This window comes from Sphaeramia orbicularis, chromosome 22, assembly GCF_902148855.1.
Source record: "Sphaeramia orbicularis chromosome 22, fSphaOr1.1, whole genome shotgun sequence".
NCBI classification, from domain to species: domain Eukaryota; kingdom Metazoa; phylum Chordata; class Actinopteri; order Kurtiformes; family Apogonidae; genus Sphaeramia; species Sphaeramia orbicularis.
The window spans coordinates 55,303,765-55,317,584 of NC_043978.1; the positions used below are offsets into that span (position 1 = coordinate 55,303,765).

Sequence of the window (13,820 nt, forward strand, 5' to 3'; positions counted from 1 at the left end):
TTGTTTTTTGATTTTTGGTTCTAAATTGAAAAATGAATGAACGAATGATAAACGGATTAAAAGGCAGATATTGTGTTATGAGAACATGAGGCAGTAGAAAAAGGAAGCAGAAAGATGGCAGCTCTTGAAAAAATATCAGTTACTGGCAGTTAGCATGAGCTATGGGCAGTACTTTCTGACCAAAGAGTTGCAATGTTAAATTTCCCAAGGACAGAGCTGAAATGACTTTTGAAAACTACGAGACTAGTCAAGCTGACACTCTGGAAATGTGTGGTTGTACTTGAACATCGACAAGCTTGAACATAAACAGTCTCAAGTAGGGATGTAACGATAACCGGTCTAATGATAAACCTCAGCCTAACAGGTTTTAAATCCTCATTCTTTCAGAATATTTACATTTGTTCATTTAACAGTTCAGGAAAATATGACTGTGTTTCACTTTCTGTTTGTGTGTACAATAGTGTATATGTGTGTACAATAGTGTATATGTGTGTGTACTATAGTGTATATGTGTGTACAATAGTGTATATGTGTGTGTACAATAGTGTATATGTGTGTATAATAGTGTATATCTGTGTACAATAGTGTATATGTGTGTACTATAGTGTATATGTGTGTGTACTATAGTGTATATGTGTGTACAATAGTGTATATGTGTGTGTACTATAGTGTATATGTGTGTACTATAGTGTATATGTGTGTACAATAGTGTATATGTGTGTGTACTATAGTGTATATGTGTGTACAATAGTGTATATGTGTGTACAATAGTGTATATGTGTGTGTACAATAGTGTATATGTGTGTACAATAGTGTATATGTGTGTACAATAGTGTATATGTGTGTATAATAGTGTATATCTGTGTACAATAGTGTATATGTGTGTATAATAGTGTATATGTGTGTATAATAGTGTATATGTGTGTATAATAGTGTATATCTGTGTACAATAGTGTATATGTGTGTATAATAGTGTATATGTGTGTATAATAGTGTATATGTGTGTACAATAGTGTATATGTGTGTATAATAGTGTATATGTGTGTATAATAGTGTATATGTGTGTATAATAGTGTATATGTGTGTATAATAGTGTATATGTGTGTATAATAGTGTATATGTGTGTATAATAGTATATATGTGTGACACTGTGAATGATCTGATCTGTAAATGTTCAAACAAACTCCACTCTTTTCTGTCCAACTCCTTTTTTTCTCACTCAAAAACCCCTCTGGAATCAATAGGAGAATTGATAGGGAACTGGATTGATAATCAGAACTGATAATGGCACAGATACTGATCAGATACTGATCAGATCCTCTCAGTTCCAGCCCTGGTGCACATCTGTCTTGTGTCCATAAGGTGCCAGCTTAAATCACATCTGCATGTTTGTTGTTTACATGGTATTATTTGAATGTTTCTGCCACAGAAGGTACATTGTGCATGTTACTGTATTAGTTTTTTTCAAAATACAACTTGGTTAAATTTTTTCAGTGTGTGTATCAGTACTTTTTGAATATTTCGGGCACATTTCAACAATATCGCGATAATAATGATAACCGTGATAATTTTGGTCACAATAACCGTGATATGCAGTTTTCATATCGTTACATCCCTAGTCTCAAGTGGTCTTGAACATGAGCGGTAGTTCAGAACTTCAGATGGATGTGTTAGAGGACGTTGGTACCTGAAGCTTGTGAAGCTCTAACTTCTTTGCTGTGAGGTCATGAAGCCTCGTGCTGCTCTCCTGCACAGCCAGCTCTGTGGCGTTCAGGCACTCCTGCAGAGGCTCAGCACTTGCCTCAAAATCCTTCATTTGAGACAGAAGGTTCTGGAACACACATCCAATACAGTATTGGTTTTTATTGTGGAAAAAAATGGAAATTGACAAAAAAAAAAAAAAAAAAAAACACAGCTGGTTAAAATCTATGTTTAAAAGCTTACTTGCAGATTGGACTCTCTGTTGTGAAGGTTGGACATCATAGTTTTCCAGTCCTCTCGGGCGGTGTTCATTTTAACCCGAACAGTATCCACTTTGTCTTTGGATGCTATACTACTGATGAGCTCCCCATTCACAGCCACCATGTTCAGCTTCGACTGACCTTGTTCTTTGTCACTTAAGAACTCCTTAAAAGACAAACCAATAAATTAGTTAAATGTAGATTTTGATATAATTACATATATTTTAAAGTAAAAAGGACAAGCTGTTAAATTACAGAATTAGTGGCCTTAGAGATAATTCCACAACAAGTGAGCAGATTAAGCTCATTTTAGCGCTGTACCTGAATTTTCTGCAAACTAGATGAGGCTTCATTGAGATTCTGAGGTACGTCAAAGCACTTGGCTGTGTTAATCTTTGCATTAACCAACCACTGTTGAAACTCTCTGAAGGCAGAGCGGAACCCTTGTTCCAGCAGCTTCTCTTTGCTCTGACACTCCCTAGAAGCTTGGAGACTCAAACTGGGAAATAAGAAGGAACAGATATTTGATATCTCAACATTAACAACTGACACAATACAAAGATACACTGATACGTAACAGACAACCAAAAACAAACAATTGATGAAACAACAAAACATCCGTTTTCTCACCTGTTGTATTCCTTAATGAGAGCGGACACTCTTTCAGACTGTGTGCCCATGTCTCTGGAGAATCGGCACAGATCATTCAGTTGAGTCTTCAGACTATCAAACATGAGTTCAGCTTTAACAAGTTCTTCTAAAGTGTCCTGGAAGGAAAACAGAACCAACTCATGACGAGCAACCAAAAATGTTCAATAATAGCATTTTTTATTTCATTTGGGCTATGGAACAGGTCAGCTCCCTATAGAGGATACAGTTAAACTCATTATCTCTGTGAGTATGGATTTATTATTTGATTGCTATGCGCAGTTTTTTTTTTTTTTTTTGGCATCCTCCCATCTGTAATATGACTTTAATTCAAGACACCAAAGCAATTGTTTTGAAAATCACTGAAACTGTGAAAAAAAAAAAACCCAAAGAAAAACAACCAATTCATTCACAGTGGGAGGCCATCGTGAAAATCATCAGACCCAAATTTTTGAGAGTCTTATTACTTTGTCAAGTTTTGATGTAGAACCACACGTGATTGAAACATATTTGTATTAGGCTCAGTCAACATCTTGATGTCTAGTACAATATTCACTGAATCACAGTTTGACTCAGACTTGGAGTAGATGAGTGGCCAGTGAAAAACTTTTAAACATTTCTTAAAATGTCTGTTTTTGCCAGATCATTTACAACTAGTTAACCAAGCTTACCACAAATGTATCCACATTAGTTGTCTTTCACACAGTTTGACTCCCAGTGATTTAAAGAATTTGAATTATGAGTCTCAAAGTGACAGGAGTTCCTTCCACCTGCACCATTAAAGCTAATACTGAATCAGGGCAGAGCTTCCTGTTGAAATGCACAAAGTCTTTTTTACATTGCTGCCTTGCCCACCACTTCCACTAAAGCTACATGAAGTTTATGCATTATCTGACGGGGGGTCGCTTGGAGCCTATCCCAGTTACTTATGGGTGAAGGCGGGGTTCACCCTGGACATTTCGCTAGTTCATCTCAGGGCTGAACATATAGAGACAAACAATCACTGTCACATTCACACGTATGGGCGATTTAGATTAACCAATTAACCTATCGTCTTTGGATGGTGGGAGGAGCCAGAGTACCCGGAGAGAACCCACGCAGACACGGGGAGAACATGTAAACTCCACACAGAAAGGTCCCACCCCTCATCGACTGGTGTTGGAATCGAACCCAAGACCTTCTGTCTGTGAGGAACAAGTGCTAACCACTGCACCACCGTGTCGCCCGACATGAAGTTTATATCAACTTATTTTCCCCAAGTCTGTGGAAGCAAATGTGTCTCATCAGATTTTGAATTTTAAAAGCCAGTGAATTTGTAGCACTGAATTTTTTTTGCACTGAAATTAAGTACCTGAATTTTTCATCTCTTAATTTAACTATGTTCATAAATTTAGAACAAAAAAAAAATTCAGATGCAAAAAAATCAGATCACACATCCGTGCTGACCGTCTTCCTGCATCGGTGTCACATGACCAACCTAACGTAACTTGATTGGCTGCCTGTCGGTTCGACTTGAGACAGAAGCGATTGCTTATCCTTGGTGTCCCGGATGTGTGATCTGAACTTTTTGCTTTGGAATTTTTTGCATCAGAATTTTTTTATTCTAAATATATGAACATAGTTAAATTGAGAGACAAAAAAAATCAGATACTTAATTTCAGTGCAAAAAAATTCAGTGCTAGAAATTCAGTGGCTTTTATAATTCAAAATCTGATGAGACAGACTGACTTCCATATAAGTCTCTGCCCCCTAACAGTGAAGGGGTAGAAAATAGACTTACCTTAGCAATCTGCCAGCCTTTAACAGCTTCCTCTCCATCGGTTTTTCCCTCCGCCTGGGCTAATCGAAGGCGCCAGTCCTGCAGCTGCCGGTTGAAGTCCTGCAGATCCTGTTCTATCTGTGCTGAAAGACTGGTGAACTCTTGTTCAGAGCTGGCTATCTGAGAGTAGGCAGTTTCCAGACTTGTCCTTGTCTGTAGCGCCCCGCGTTCCCACTGTTCCCATGACGACACCAGGGTTGCTTCCTCACGCTCCATAGCCTCGTAACCCCCTGAGCCTGTGTGATCCCTTGCGACGGCCCCACATCTCTGAACTCGGTTCAGCCGCTCCCTGCCTCGCTGCTTGGAGTCAAGCAACTCCTGAAAAATCATTGATGTCAAAATTAGAATTTGTGGAATTTCAGCCTGGTGGGAAGTTCAGCTGGGTGTAATCTGATCTAAAACCTCAGATAAATTATATTGCTGAAGTAGGTTTTAAGGATTGAACGTTTCTTACCTGTACTTTCGAGAGCTTCCTTTTAATGGATACTGAGTCTCCAGACAGGTCTGACCAACGCTGGAGCTCCTCTTTTGCTGATATGAGCCAGTCATTAAAGTCTCTCACAGCATCAAGATACTGCTCATGTTCAGACACAATGCTTTGCATGGACTGTACTTTACCCTTTGGAAAAGAAAAAGACAGTCAGCCCCAAATATTTATGATTACATTGCATGTGTTTGTAACAGATGAATCATGAACTACTATTTAATACAAGGGTGTCAAACTCATGTTAGTTCAGTTCCACATTCAGCCTAATATGATCTAAAGGGGGCCGGACCAGTCAAATAATATAAATAATAGGATAAGAACTTATAAATAATGTCAACTCCAAAGTTTTTTTCTATGTTTTTGAGTAAAAAAAAAGGCAAATTCCATAATGAAAATGTTTACATCTACGAACCGTACTTGAACATAACATGAACAAATATGAAGTATGTGGAACTGTACCAATATTCTGCCTCTGACTAATGTTTTGTGTATTTGTAGATCCACTGTGATCTGTAAGTTGTGATGCACATGTATAAATGATAAACTAAGGCGTAATATTGTTCAAATTGCACTTATTTTTCTTAAGAATTTTCTGGTTATTCATATTTTTTGTACAAGGCTAGTCTGTAAATGTAAATATTTTTGTGTATTTCTACTTTTTTTTTTACACTACAACAAAGAGAAAAATTTGTAGTTTTCATTAATTATAGGTTATTATGATAGTATTTTACTGGTCTGACCCACTTGAGATTGAATTGACCTAAAGTGATTTGAACATCCTTGACTGTTAATATTGTCAGTATAACTTCTGCATTTCACAAATTCACCCCAGGGGCCAGACTGGACCCTTTGGCGGGCCGGATTTGGCCCCCGGGCCGCATGTTTGACACCTATGATTTAATATCATGTACTACACACTGCTCTCTGAGAAGACATAGGAAGCTGATTTATGGCTTATTTTTCTTGTGAGCAAAAATCATATGTGGAATATTATATTCCATTTCTGTGGGAAGATCATCCTATCATCCTTCTGAAAACGTTCACATTGGAATTTTAACCCTTTCTTCCATACTGGATACCTTTACAACAGCTGAGATGTCAGCGAAGTGTGCATTAAGCTCTGCCCTTGACTCTGGTCCAAAGGTCTGGTCAGATGTTTTTTCATGCATCTCCACAGCTTTGTCTGTGAGGCGTGACAGCGCTGTAGCATGAGCATCCACATCAGCTTGGATGGCCCGGAGACGCTCGAGCAGAGCCGACTTTTCTTTGAGTCCCGGCTGCTGAGGTAGACTCATCCCTACCTCCTGTTCCACTGACTCCATCCACTGCAGCAGCTGACTCTTGCTTTCCTGAAAGCTCGTCCACTGCGCCACTGTCCACTCCAGGCGACTGGGAACAATAACACCAGTAATGGTATTAGCCAGTAGTCAGAGGAGTTATTGCCGTGTAGTGATCAGCTGTGTGTAGGTGCATACTTGTTACCTGTGGCAGCTCATGGAGGTCATCAGCATATTGGCCCAAGCATCCTTCAGGCTCTGCAGCTGTGAACAGATGGCCTCCTGACCCTCCATTCTGTTGTGCTTCAGGACTTGTTCTCCTTTTCCCACTGTCATGTTGAGCTTGACTTCACCTTCACCTTTCATTAGCAGTATATCCTACATACACAGAAAACAACAAAAGAAAATCACATCAACATAAAACTGTTGTGCAATACTTCGTTCATGTTCATTTCATGACGTTATTACAAAACATTATCTACTAATAGTATATTAATACACACACACCATTTACAGGCACTGAGCAATGGAACATACAAGAAAAGTTATTTCATTTTGCCGTATCATGTGGCTTAATATCAAAATGTGACTTGGATTTGTTCCTAAATCTGTGATGTTAATGTCAATTGATTCTTATTGATGCCACTTTTCCACTAACTGTATCAACCTGGCTTGCCTTGACTTGGTTTGGACCACAGTAGAATGCATTTCACTGTATAGAACTATCTCAGTGAAGGAAATATGATGTCTGTCTAAACTAAGTCAAAATTTACCTAACCTAAAGATGAATGAGAACAATTCCATCAATTAAAAATCAGACCACTGTCCCTGTAGCTTAGCGGCCAAATTCAAAGCTTTGGGAAATGTATCCAGATCCATTTATTCTCCCCCAGTTCTGTGTATTTATTCTATTACAGAAATAGTCCATGTTTTGGTCATATTCCAATCAGATCTGTAAAAAATTAAAATTCACGCTTGATATCATTGATACTGATTTATTGGATCAATCCACTTCCTATCTGTTATAATGGAGAAATTTTTCAAAGGTACATCAAATCCAGAATCAGATCTGGATCAAAATGATTTCAATCCCTTGTGCTGACATCATCATACAGATGCTGTATACCAAGTTTGAAGTCAATCAGAACTGGAGTTTCGGAGAAAAAGACGATTGAAATGTTTTCCCCATAAGAGCCCATGTTAAATTTTGCGTCAGTTCCAGATCCAGAAGAAGATCCTGATCAGCATGTGGACATTGTGTTTGGGTCATCTCCCCATCAGGGCTGGACTGGAGACATTTACACTGGAGATCATTTATATTTACTGAGTTATTGCATCCATCCACTTCCTATCTCTTATAATGGGGACAGTTTTCAAAGTGGCACCAAATCCAGAATCAGATCCAGATCCAAATAATTTCACTAACTTTTGTTGACATCATCATAAACAAGCTGTATACCAAGTTTGAAGTCAATTGGAAATGTAGTTTTGGAGAAGAAGATGACTGAAAGTTTTGTAACGGACGACAGACGACAACAGCTTACGGCCTGTCTGCCGGTAAGCTAAAAAAAAGTCAGCTCAAATACACAATCAAGTGATTATGTAATGAATGTAGTATCTGTCACAGGCTTTCCCGATGGCAAGCAAAACAGTAATGTTGTCCTTCCACAGACAATATGGAAACCACTGGAGGAAACATCTTCTTGGCATTTTTCACTGACCTGTACAAGCCCCAGCCTCTTCTCTAGAGTTTCTTTGTTGCCAACTGTGCTGTTGAGTGAAGCCAGGCGTTCCTGGACTCCGTGAAGCCAGGCCCAGGTAGCCTGCAGTGTCTCTTCGAAGGCCTGTTGCTCCTGTAAAGTGAGCTGGCAGCTGCGCATGGTCTCTCTCACACGCCTCAGCAAAGCCTGGTGCTGTGACTGCAGCTGAGCCGACACTCTGGTCTCACAACCGTCACCTCGGCCACCCTCATTCAGCGCCTGGCCCTCCTGACACAGGCGCTCAAAGGAATCCCTGCATGGAAGGAAGGAAGGAAGGAAGGAAGGAAGGAGGTAACATGATAGGTAATAAAATATTTGGTTCAGGAAAATCATGAGATACATTAGGGGATATTTCAGCATAAAGGTTCAGTGTGTGTTATTTAGTGACATCTAGAAAATTAAGTGCAGACAAACAGCTCATTCAAAGGTAACGAAAAAAACATCCATTCTCATTTTTGTGGGATTATATATACACTGAAAACAAAATTATTGTCCATAATGTTTGGAACACAATAAATAATTCCTACTCAACTCCTGTGTCTTTTTTATTCCAAATACACACATCACATTGCTTTTCATTTATTGATCCTTTTTGTTGAACAGCTGTTTGATTATCAATTCTTATTTTCAGTATTAAGACAATCCACCATTTTGTTGTTAACCCCTTCTTTTCCAGCCCTTTAATTGGAATAATAGAATGGGAACCTGTTCTTTCAGTATTATTAGGACTAAATCTGCACAACTAGACAGATGTGGCTCTGCTCCCTGGTATGCTGCACAACATTTGGAACAATGTGTCAAACGGATGTTTACGTGGAAGCGCATGTTTTCAATGGTGCGTTGTTCACCCAAATTCCTGGAGTGTCCATACACCAATATACTTCCATCACTGATCTGGACTCTATGCCTTACAGATCTACTGTTCTCACTGGTTCCACATGTTTGTGTCCTCCTGTACCAGGAAGACTTAGTTCCAGATGGAACACAGATGCCACCATGTGCTCAGACACATTTCCATTCACATCTGCTAGAGTCCGTACACCAGTAGTGTCCGTACACCACATTCTAAATATGTGGCTCTGATTTGACTGTTTCTGTCAATATATGGAATTTTTCAGCAGGCATGCTTTGGACACCACATCTATGCAAGAAACAATGCATGATTCTGCTGAGGTCTGAAACATTTGTATATGTGTGTAGGCATTAAATATGGAGGCTATTAGGCTGAAGTGTCCGTACAGCCAAGAATGTGTGATCTGACAGGGGTACAAGCCTGACACATTTACAGGAGACACCAGAATACACACAGATTTAGGACTTTAAAAGAGAAATATCAGACAAATCAAATGGCCTGTCTGATTTCTGGATAGAGCAGTATTATTTTTTTATCTATATGTGCACCCTTTCTGGTACCTGGACTGGGATCAGGCCGTAATGAAAGTATAATTATGAATACTGTATTCATAGTAAATCCTCTTAAATCCCTCTAAATCTTACACACTGGACCAAATCAAATGTCCGAGCTGGGGCGGATCCAGCACCTTTCTTTGAGCACTTCCTGCTGATACTCCTCCACTTGTTCAAGTATAGCCTTCTCAGGACCACGCTGCTTTGCTTCAAGAAGGTCAGTGGTCATCCTCTTTTCCATATGCTCCAACCACCACTTCAGCTTCTTCAGACGGCTTTCAAACCTTCAAGAAATGTCAAATGACATATATGTGTTTCAGGTTTGCTGTAATTAACTGGGTTCTGCTTCATTTCAGCGTGGTTCCTCTTACCCTTTCATCAGGGAAGCACTGTCCTCCAGGATTTGTTGGTTCTGCCTGCACTGCTCTACAAAGCTGTCCCAGTCCTGCTGAATGGAGGAAAGGTGCTGTTGTACCTGCCCAGCACTGGCTTTAGGGAGGTGGAGCAGGAGCTTCTCACCTTCCTCACAAACCTGAGTAAGACGCATCTCACCTTCCTCCACACGTTCCATGGCACCCTGTCACACAAACATATTAACATGACTTTAACCTTCTATCTTTAATCTTTTCTGATACACATTATAATCATTCATTTAGGTATAACCAGTGGTAGGTTAGAGCATCAGCTCAAATGTATGTTCAGAAATCCCAAATACTTATATTTAATTTACATAACAGAAATTCCCTGTTATACTGGATTGTGTCCTGTGTCTCAGCCAATGTCACCAACATTTTTCTAATACATCTTTTCAAAGAAATAATTCCTCAAGGTACTGTACAAAAGGGCAATGGAACATGAAGTGAAATTTATCCTTACAAAAACCACATAAATATTGCTCAACAGGAGTGTCTTTATACTGGTCTACTTCAGTTACCAGGGATAAAATCACACCAGCACAAAAGCCATATCTTCTTTAGAGACACACCATTTGTCATGCTTGGTTGAAACTTTAAACAGGTCAAAAGACTTGAGACTTGACTGGGTTCAATCACAATTTGAAATCTCCAAAATATCTTAATGTCTAAAAAATGTTTTCTTTAACCTGACTTTGCGCAGAATGTTCAGATTTAGATCGGGTGACGATGTTCTTGAAGATCAAACTGCTGTTACTCTAAGACCATGTATACCTCGTACACCATATTTACCACAAATCCAGCTGCATTTGTCGTCTTTCATACAGTGCAATGGCCAAAGCCCGGTGACTAGAGAATTTGAATTATGCGCCTCAGTACAGCAGGAGCTCCATCCAACTGCACCATTAAAGCCAATAATAAACCAAAGCAAACTATTAGATTCAAATCCAGAAAAAAAGTCTGTCTTCCCCACAATTTCCTCTCTCTTACTGTGAAAACTGTAAGAGAGGGGAAACTGGTTGACAGGTGGTACCTCCTGTGACTAAGAAGCCATTGTTGAGGGCTACCCCAAACTACATTTCAGTCACTGCCAGACTTGCCCGCCTGGTTATTGTGGTGTGACAAGGAGACCGAGGAGAACTGAATGACTGTGCTGTGGTCCAAGAGAGAATCTGCAGCCGGCACATCCAAATTGTGTAGCTTTATATACGATTCAGTATAATAATTGTACACAGTTTGAATGCAATTCTAACTTTTTGCCTTTGTACAGATTCCCTCTATTGATTGTAACTTAAAAGATCCTTAATTACTTTTGTTTTATATTACTTTTTATATTACTTTCTGTATTTATATTACATTTATATTTTACATTTATATTACTTGATAAGCACCAATTCGCATATAGAGCCAACAGGTCCACAGGTGATGCCATTAACACAGCCCTTCACACAGTGTGTAAACATCTGGAACAATCTGGCACTTATGCAAGGATGTTGTTTGTGGACTTCAGTTTTGCTTTTAATACACTCCTTCCAAGCAGACTGTTGTCCAAACTGCGCAGTCTGGGTATTGGTGAGCACACCTGCAGATGGATTGGTGATTTTCTTACCAACCGTCTGCAGTCAGTCAGGATGGGGCCTCATCACTCTTCTGTCCAGACAGTGAGTACTGGGGCCCCCCAGGGCTGTGTGCTCAGCCCCATGCTGTACACCTTGTACACCCATGACTGCGCACCAATCCACAACAGCAACATCCTTGTCAAATCTGCAGATGACACTACTGTGGTGGGGCTGATCCACAACAATGAGGAAACGGCCTACAGAGAGGAGGTCCTGAACCTCACCACCTGGTGTTCCCTTAATAATCTAGCACTCAACTCCTCGAAAACAAAGGAGTTGGTGCTGGACTTCAGGAGGAAGAGGGAGGATCCACCTCCCCTTCTGATCTGAGGGGACACCGTGGAGAGGGTCAGTGACTTCAGATTCCTGGGTACATACATTTCTCAGGACCTCACATGGGGCAGAAACACCAGTGCCCTTGTGAAAAAAGCACGGCAGCGCCTGTACTTTTTAAGGTCACTGAGTAAGGTGAACCTGTCCCAGGAACTGCTGCTGTCCTTCTATAGATGTTCTGTGGAGAGCATCCTTACCAACAACATCTTAGTGTGGTATGGGAGCAGCTCTCAGGCTGACAAGAAGGTTCTGGAAAGAGTCAGGAAGTCAGCCCAGAGCATCATAGGAGTCCAGCTGTCCTCTGTGTCAGACATCTATAACAGCAGGTGTCTGCGCAGGGCCAGAAGCATCACCCTCGACGGTTCACATCCTGGACACAGCCTGTTCTCACTGTTGCCCTCAGGGAGGAGGTACAGGTCCATCCAGGCCCGCACCTCCAGATTTAGCAGCACATTTTATCCAAGTGCAATACGGGTGCTGAACACACTGCAATGACAATACCTCACACAGGACCTATACTTAACATAAGTCATAGTGTTCAGCCAGGGTCAAAGTGCAATATATACTTAGCTCTACTGTTTCCTTTTGTTTTGTTTTTCTCGGTTGGTGACATGTCTGTTTTTATACTGTATATATATTTACTTTATATATTTACACTTCCTTTCTTCTTTAAACTTTTGCACTAAGCATCACCAGAGAGTTGTCACTTACAATTTCGTTGTACATATGTATAATGACAATAAAGGCATTCTATTCTATTCTATTCTACACTGCAAGTTATCCCTAAATCCGTCTTTCAACGCTGCTTCACCATTTCACCACTGCATTGCTTTATAAGACAATCATTTTACCTTCAGCTTCTGTAGCTTGCGTTCTACAATGTAAGTGTCTCCTGATCTGTCAGAGCACTCCTTCACAATTTCCCTCTGTTCTGAAAGCCAGCGATGGAACTCTTGAGCCAGGTCTGAGGACCAAGGGATAGTCAAACAAAATAATTTATTATTATGTAGGGAACACCGAAGGCTACGGCAACATATTGTACAACATGCAATATGTTGTATATACATTTTCTTACATTTATGTGACTTCTCACCGTTAAATTGCTGCTGTAGACAGTTCTGAAGCGATGCCAGTGTCCTGGCTGAGAGCTGGTTCACACACTCATAAGTCTTAATGAGGTCCGTCAGAGCTGAGCCCAAGCTGGCCAACTCCTCAGAGGGATATTTTCGACACAAAGTGTTGAGGCTCTCCCTGGTCGAGTCGATACTTCCTTGCTGATTTTGCAGCTCTTTTTGAAGGTCCTGCAAAGCATATTTTTGTAACAGTTTATACATGTGATTACTGAGCAGGAGATCAGCAAATGTCATACAGTATCTGTGACATCTGGTATGGTTGTTAATCTAATTTTGACCAAGCACCCTCAGTTCACACTTTTGAAGGGTTGTACTTCTCTGTATTGTTATTTAAAATGCACCTTGACTCTGCAGATGTCCTCAGGATCAGAGCCGGTGGGAGATGAAACCAGAGAATCCTCCATACTTTTTAACCACGCAGACATCTGTGAGATGTAATCTTCCAACTGTTTCCTTTGAGAACTAAAGTCCATGAGGTTCCCCCTGGATTGGTCGAGTAGCTTCTGAACAGCGCTGATTTTCTTTCGCAGGTCATTTTCCAGCACCTGGTGAAAGTTGACAGTTTTTGTAGTGTAATTTATTAGCATTTGTATCCAACAATTAAGTAAAATCTAACTTTATTATTAGGAAAATATAAGAATAAAAAAAGAGGATAAAACTTTAGTACCTGTAATTTTGCAGGGGTGTCTTGACTTTGAATGCACTTCTTCAGGTCTGAGATTTTGCTTTGTAGAGTTTCTAGTTTCTGCTCCTTTTCCCCTATTTCTATCTGTTGATGCATCAAATGAGAAGTGGGAGATTAATAGAGTTATTACAGTTTGAAACACTTTTCTCTTTAGTTTACAAGAAACTGTGTCAGATTAATATTAGACAAACTGCCTGTGCTACTTTTACATCTTTGTAGCCATGTTCAGATCTAACATTAAGATCTGTCCAGACAAATCCAATCCCACAAAGGCAACT

General features: G+C 40.0%; 1 protein-coding gene across 1 annotated transcript in view; it reads right to left on the bottom strand.

The window, feature by feature from the left end:
- syne1b (spectrin repeat containing, nuclear envelope 1b) overlaps positions 1–13,820 on the bottom strand; it is a 211,586-nt gene that overhangs the window by 109,034 nt on the left and 88,732 nt on the right. The window contains exons 44-58 of the mRNA XM_030126274.1: positions 13,525–13,626; positions 13,199–13,402; positions 12,818–13,025; positions 12,576–12,688; positions 9,731–9,936; positions 9,494–9,643; positions 7,914–8,205; positions 6,398–6,570; positions 5,995–6,304; positions 4,883–5,047; positions 4,390–4,746; positions 2,592–2,728; positions 2,283–2,460; positions 1,945–2,127; positions 1,688–1,831 (exon numbers count right to left, since the gene is read on the bottom strand). Coding sequence (XP_029982134.1) covers positions 1,688–1,831; positions 1,945–2,127; positions 2,283–2,460; positions 2,592–2,728; positions 4,390–4,746; positions 4,883–5,047; positions 5,995–6,304; positions 6,398–6,570; positions 7,914–8,205; positions 9,494–9,643; positions 9,731–9,936; positions 12,576–12,688; positions 12,818–13,025; positions 13,199–13,402; positions 13,525–13,626 — 2,922 coding nt within the window. The remainder of the gene's footprint in view (positions 1–1,687; positions 1,832–1,944; positions 2,128–2,282; positions 2,461–2,591; positions 2,729–4,389; positions 4,747–4,882; positions 5,048–5,994; positions 6,305–6,397; positions 6,571–7,913; positions 8,206–9,493; positions 9,644–9,730; positions 9,937–12,575; positions 12,689–12,817; positions 13,026–13,198; positions 13,403–13,524; positions 13,627–13,820) is intronic.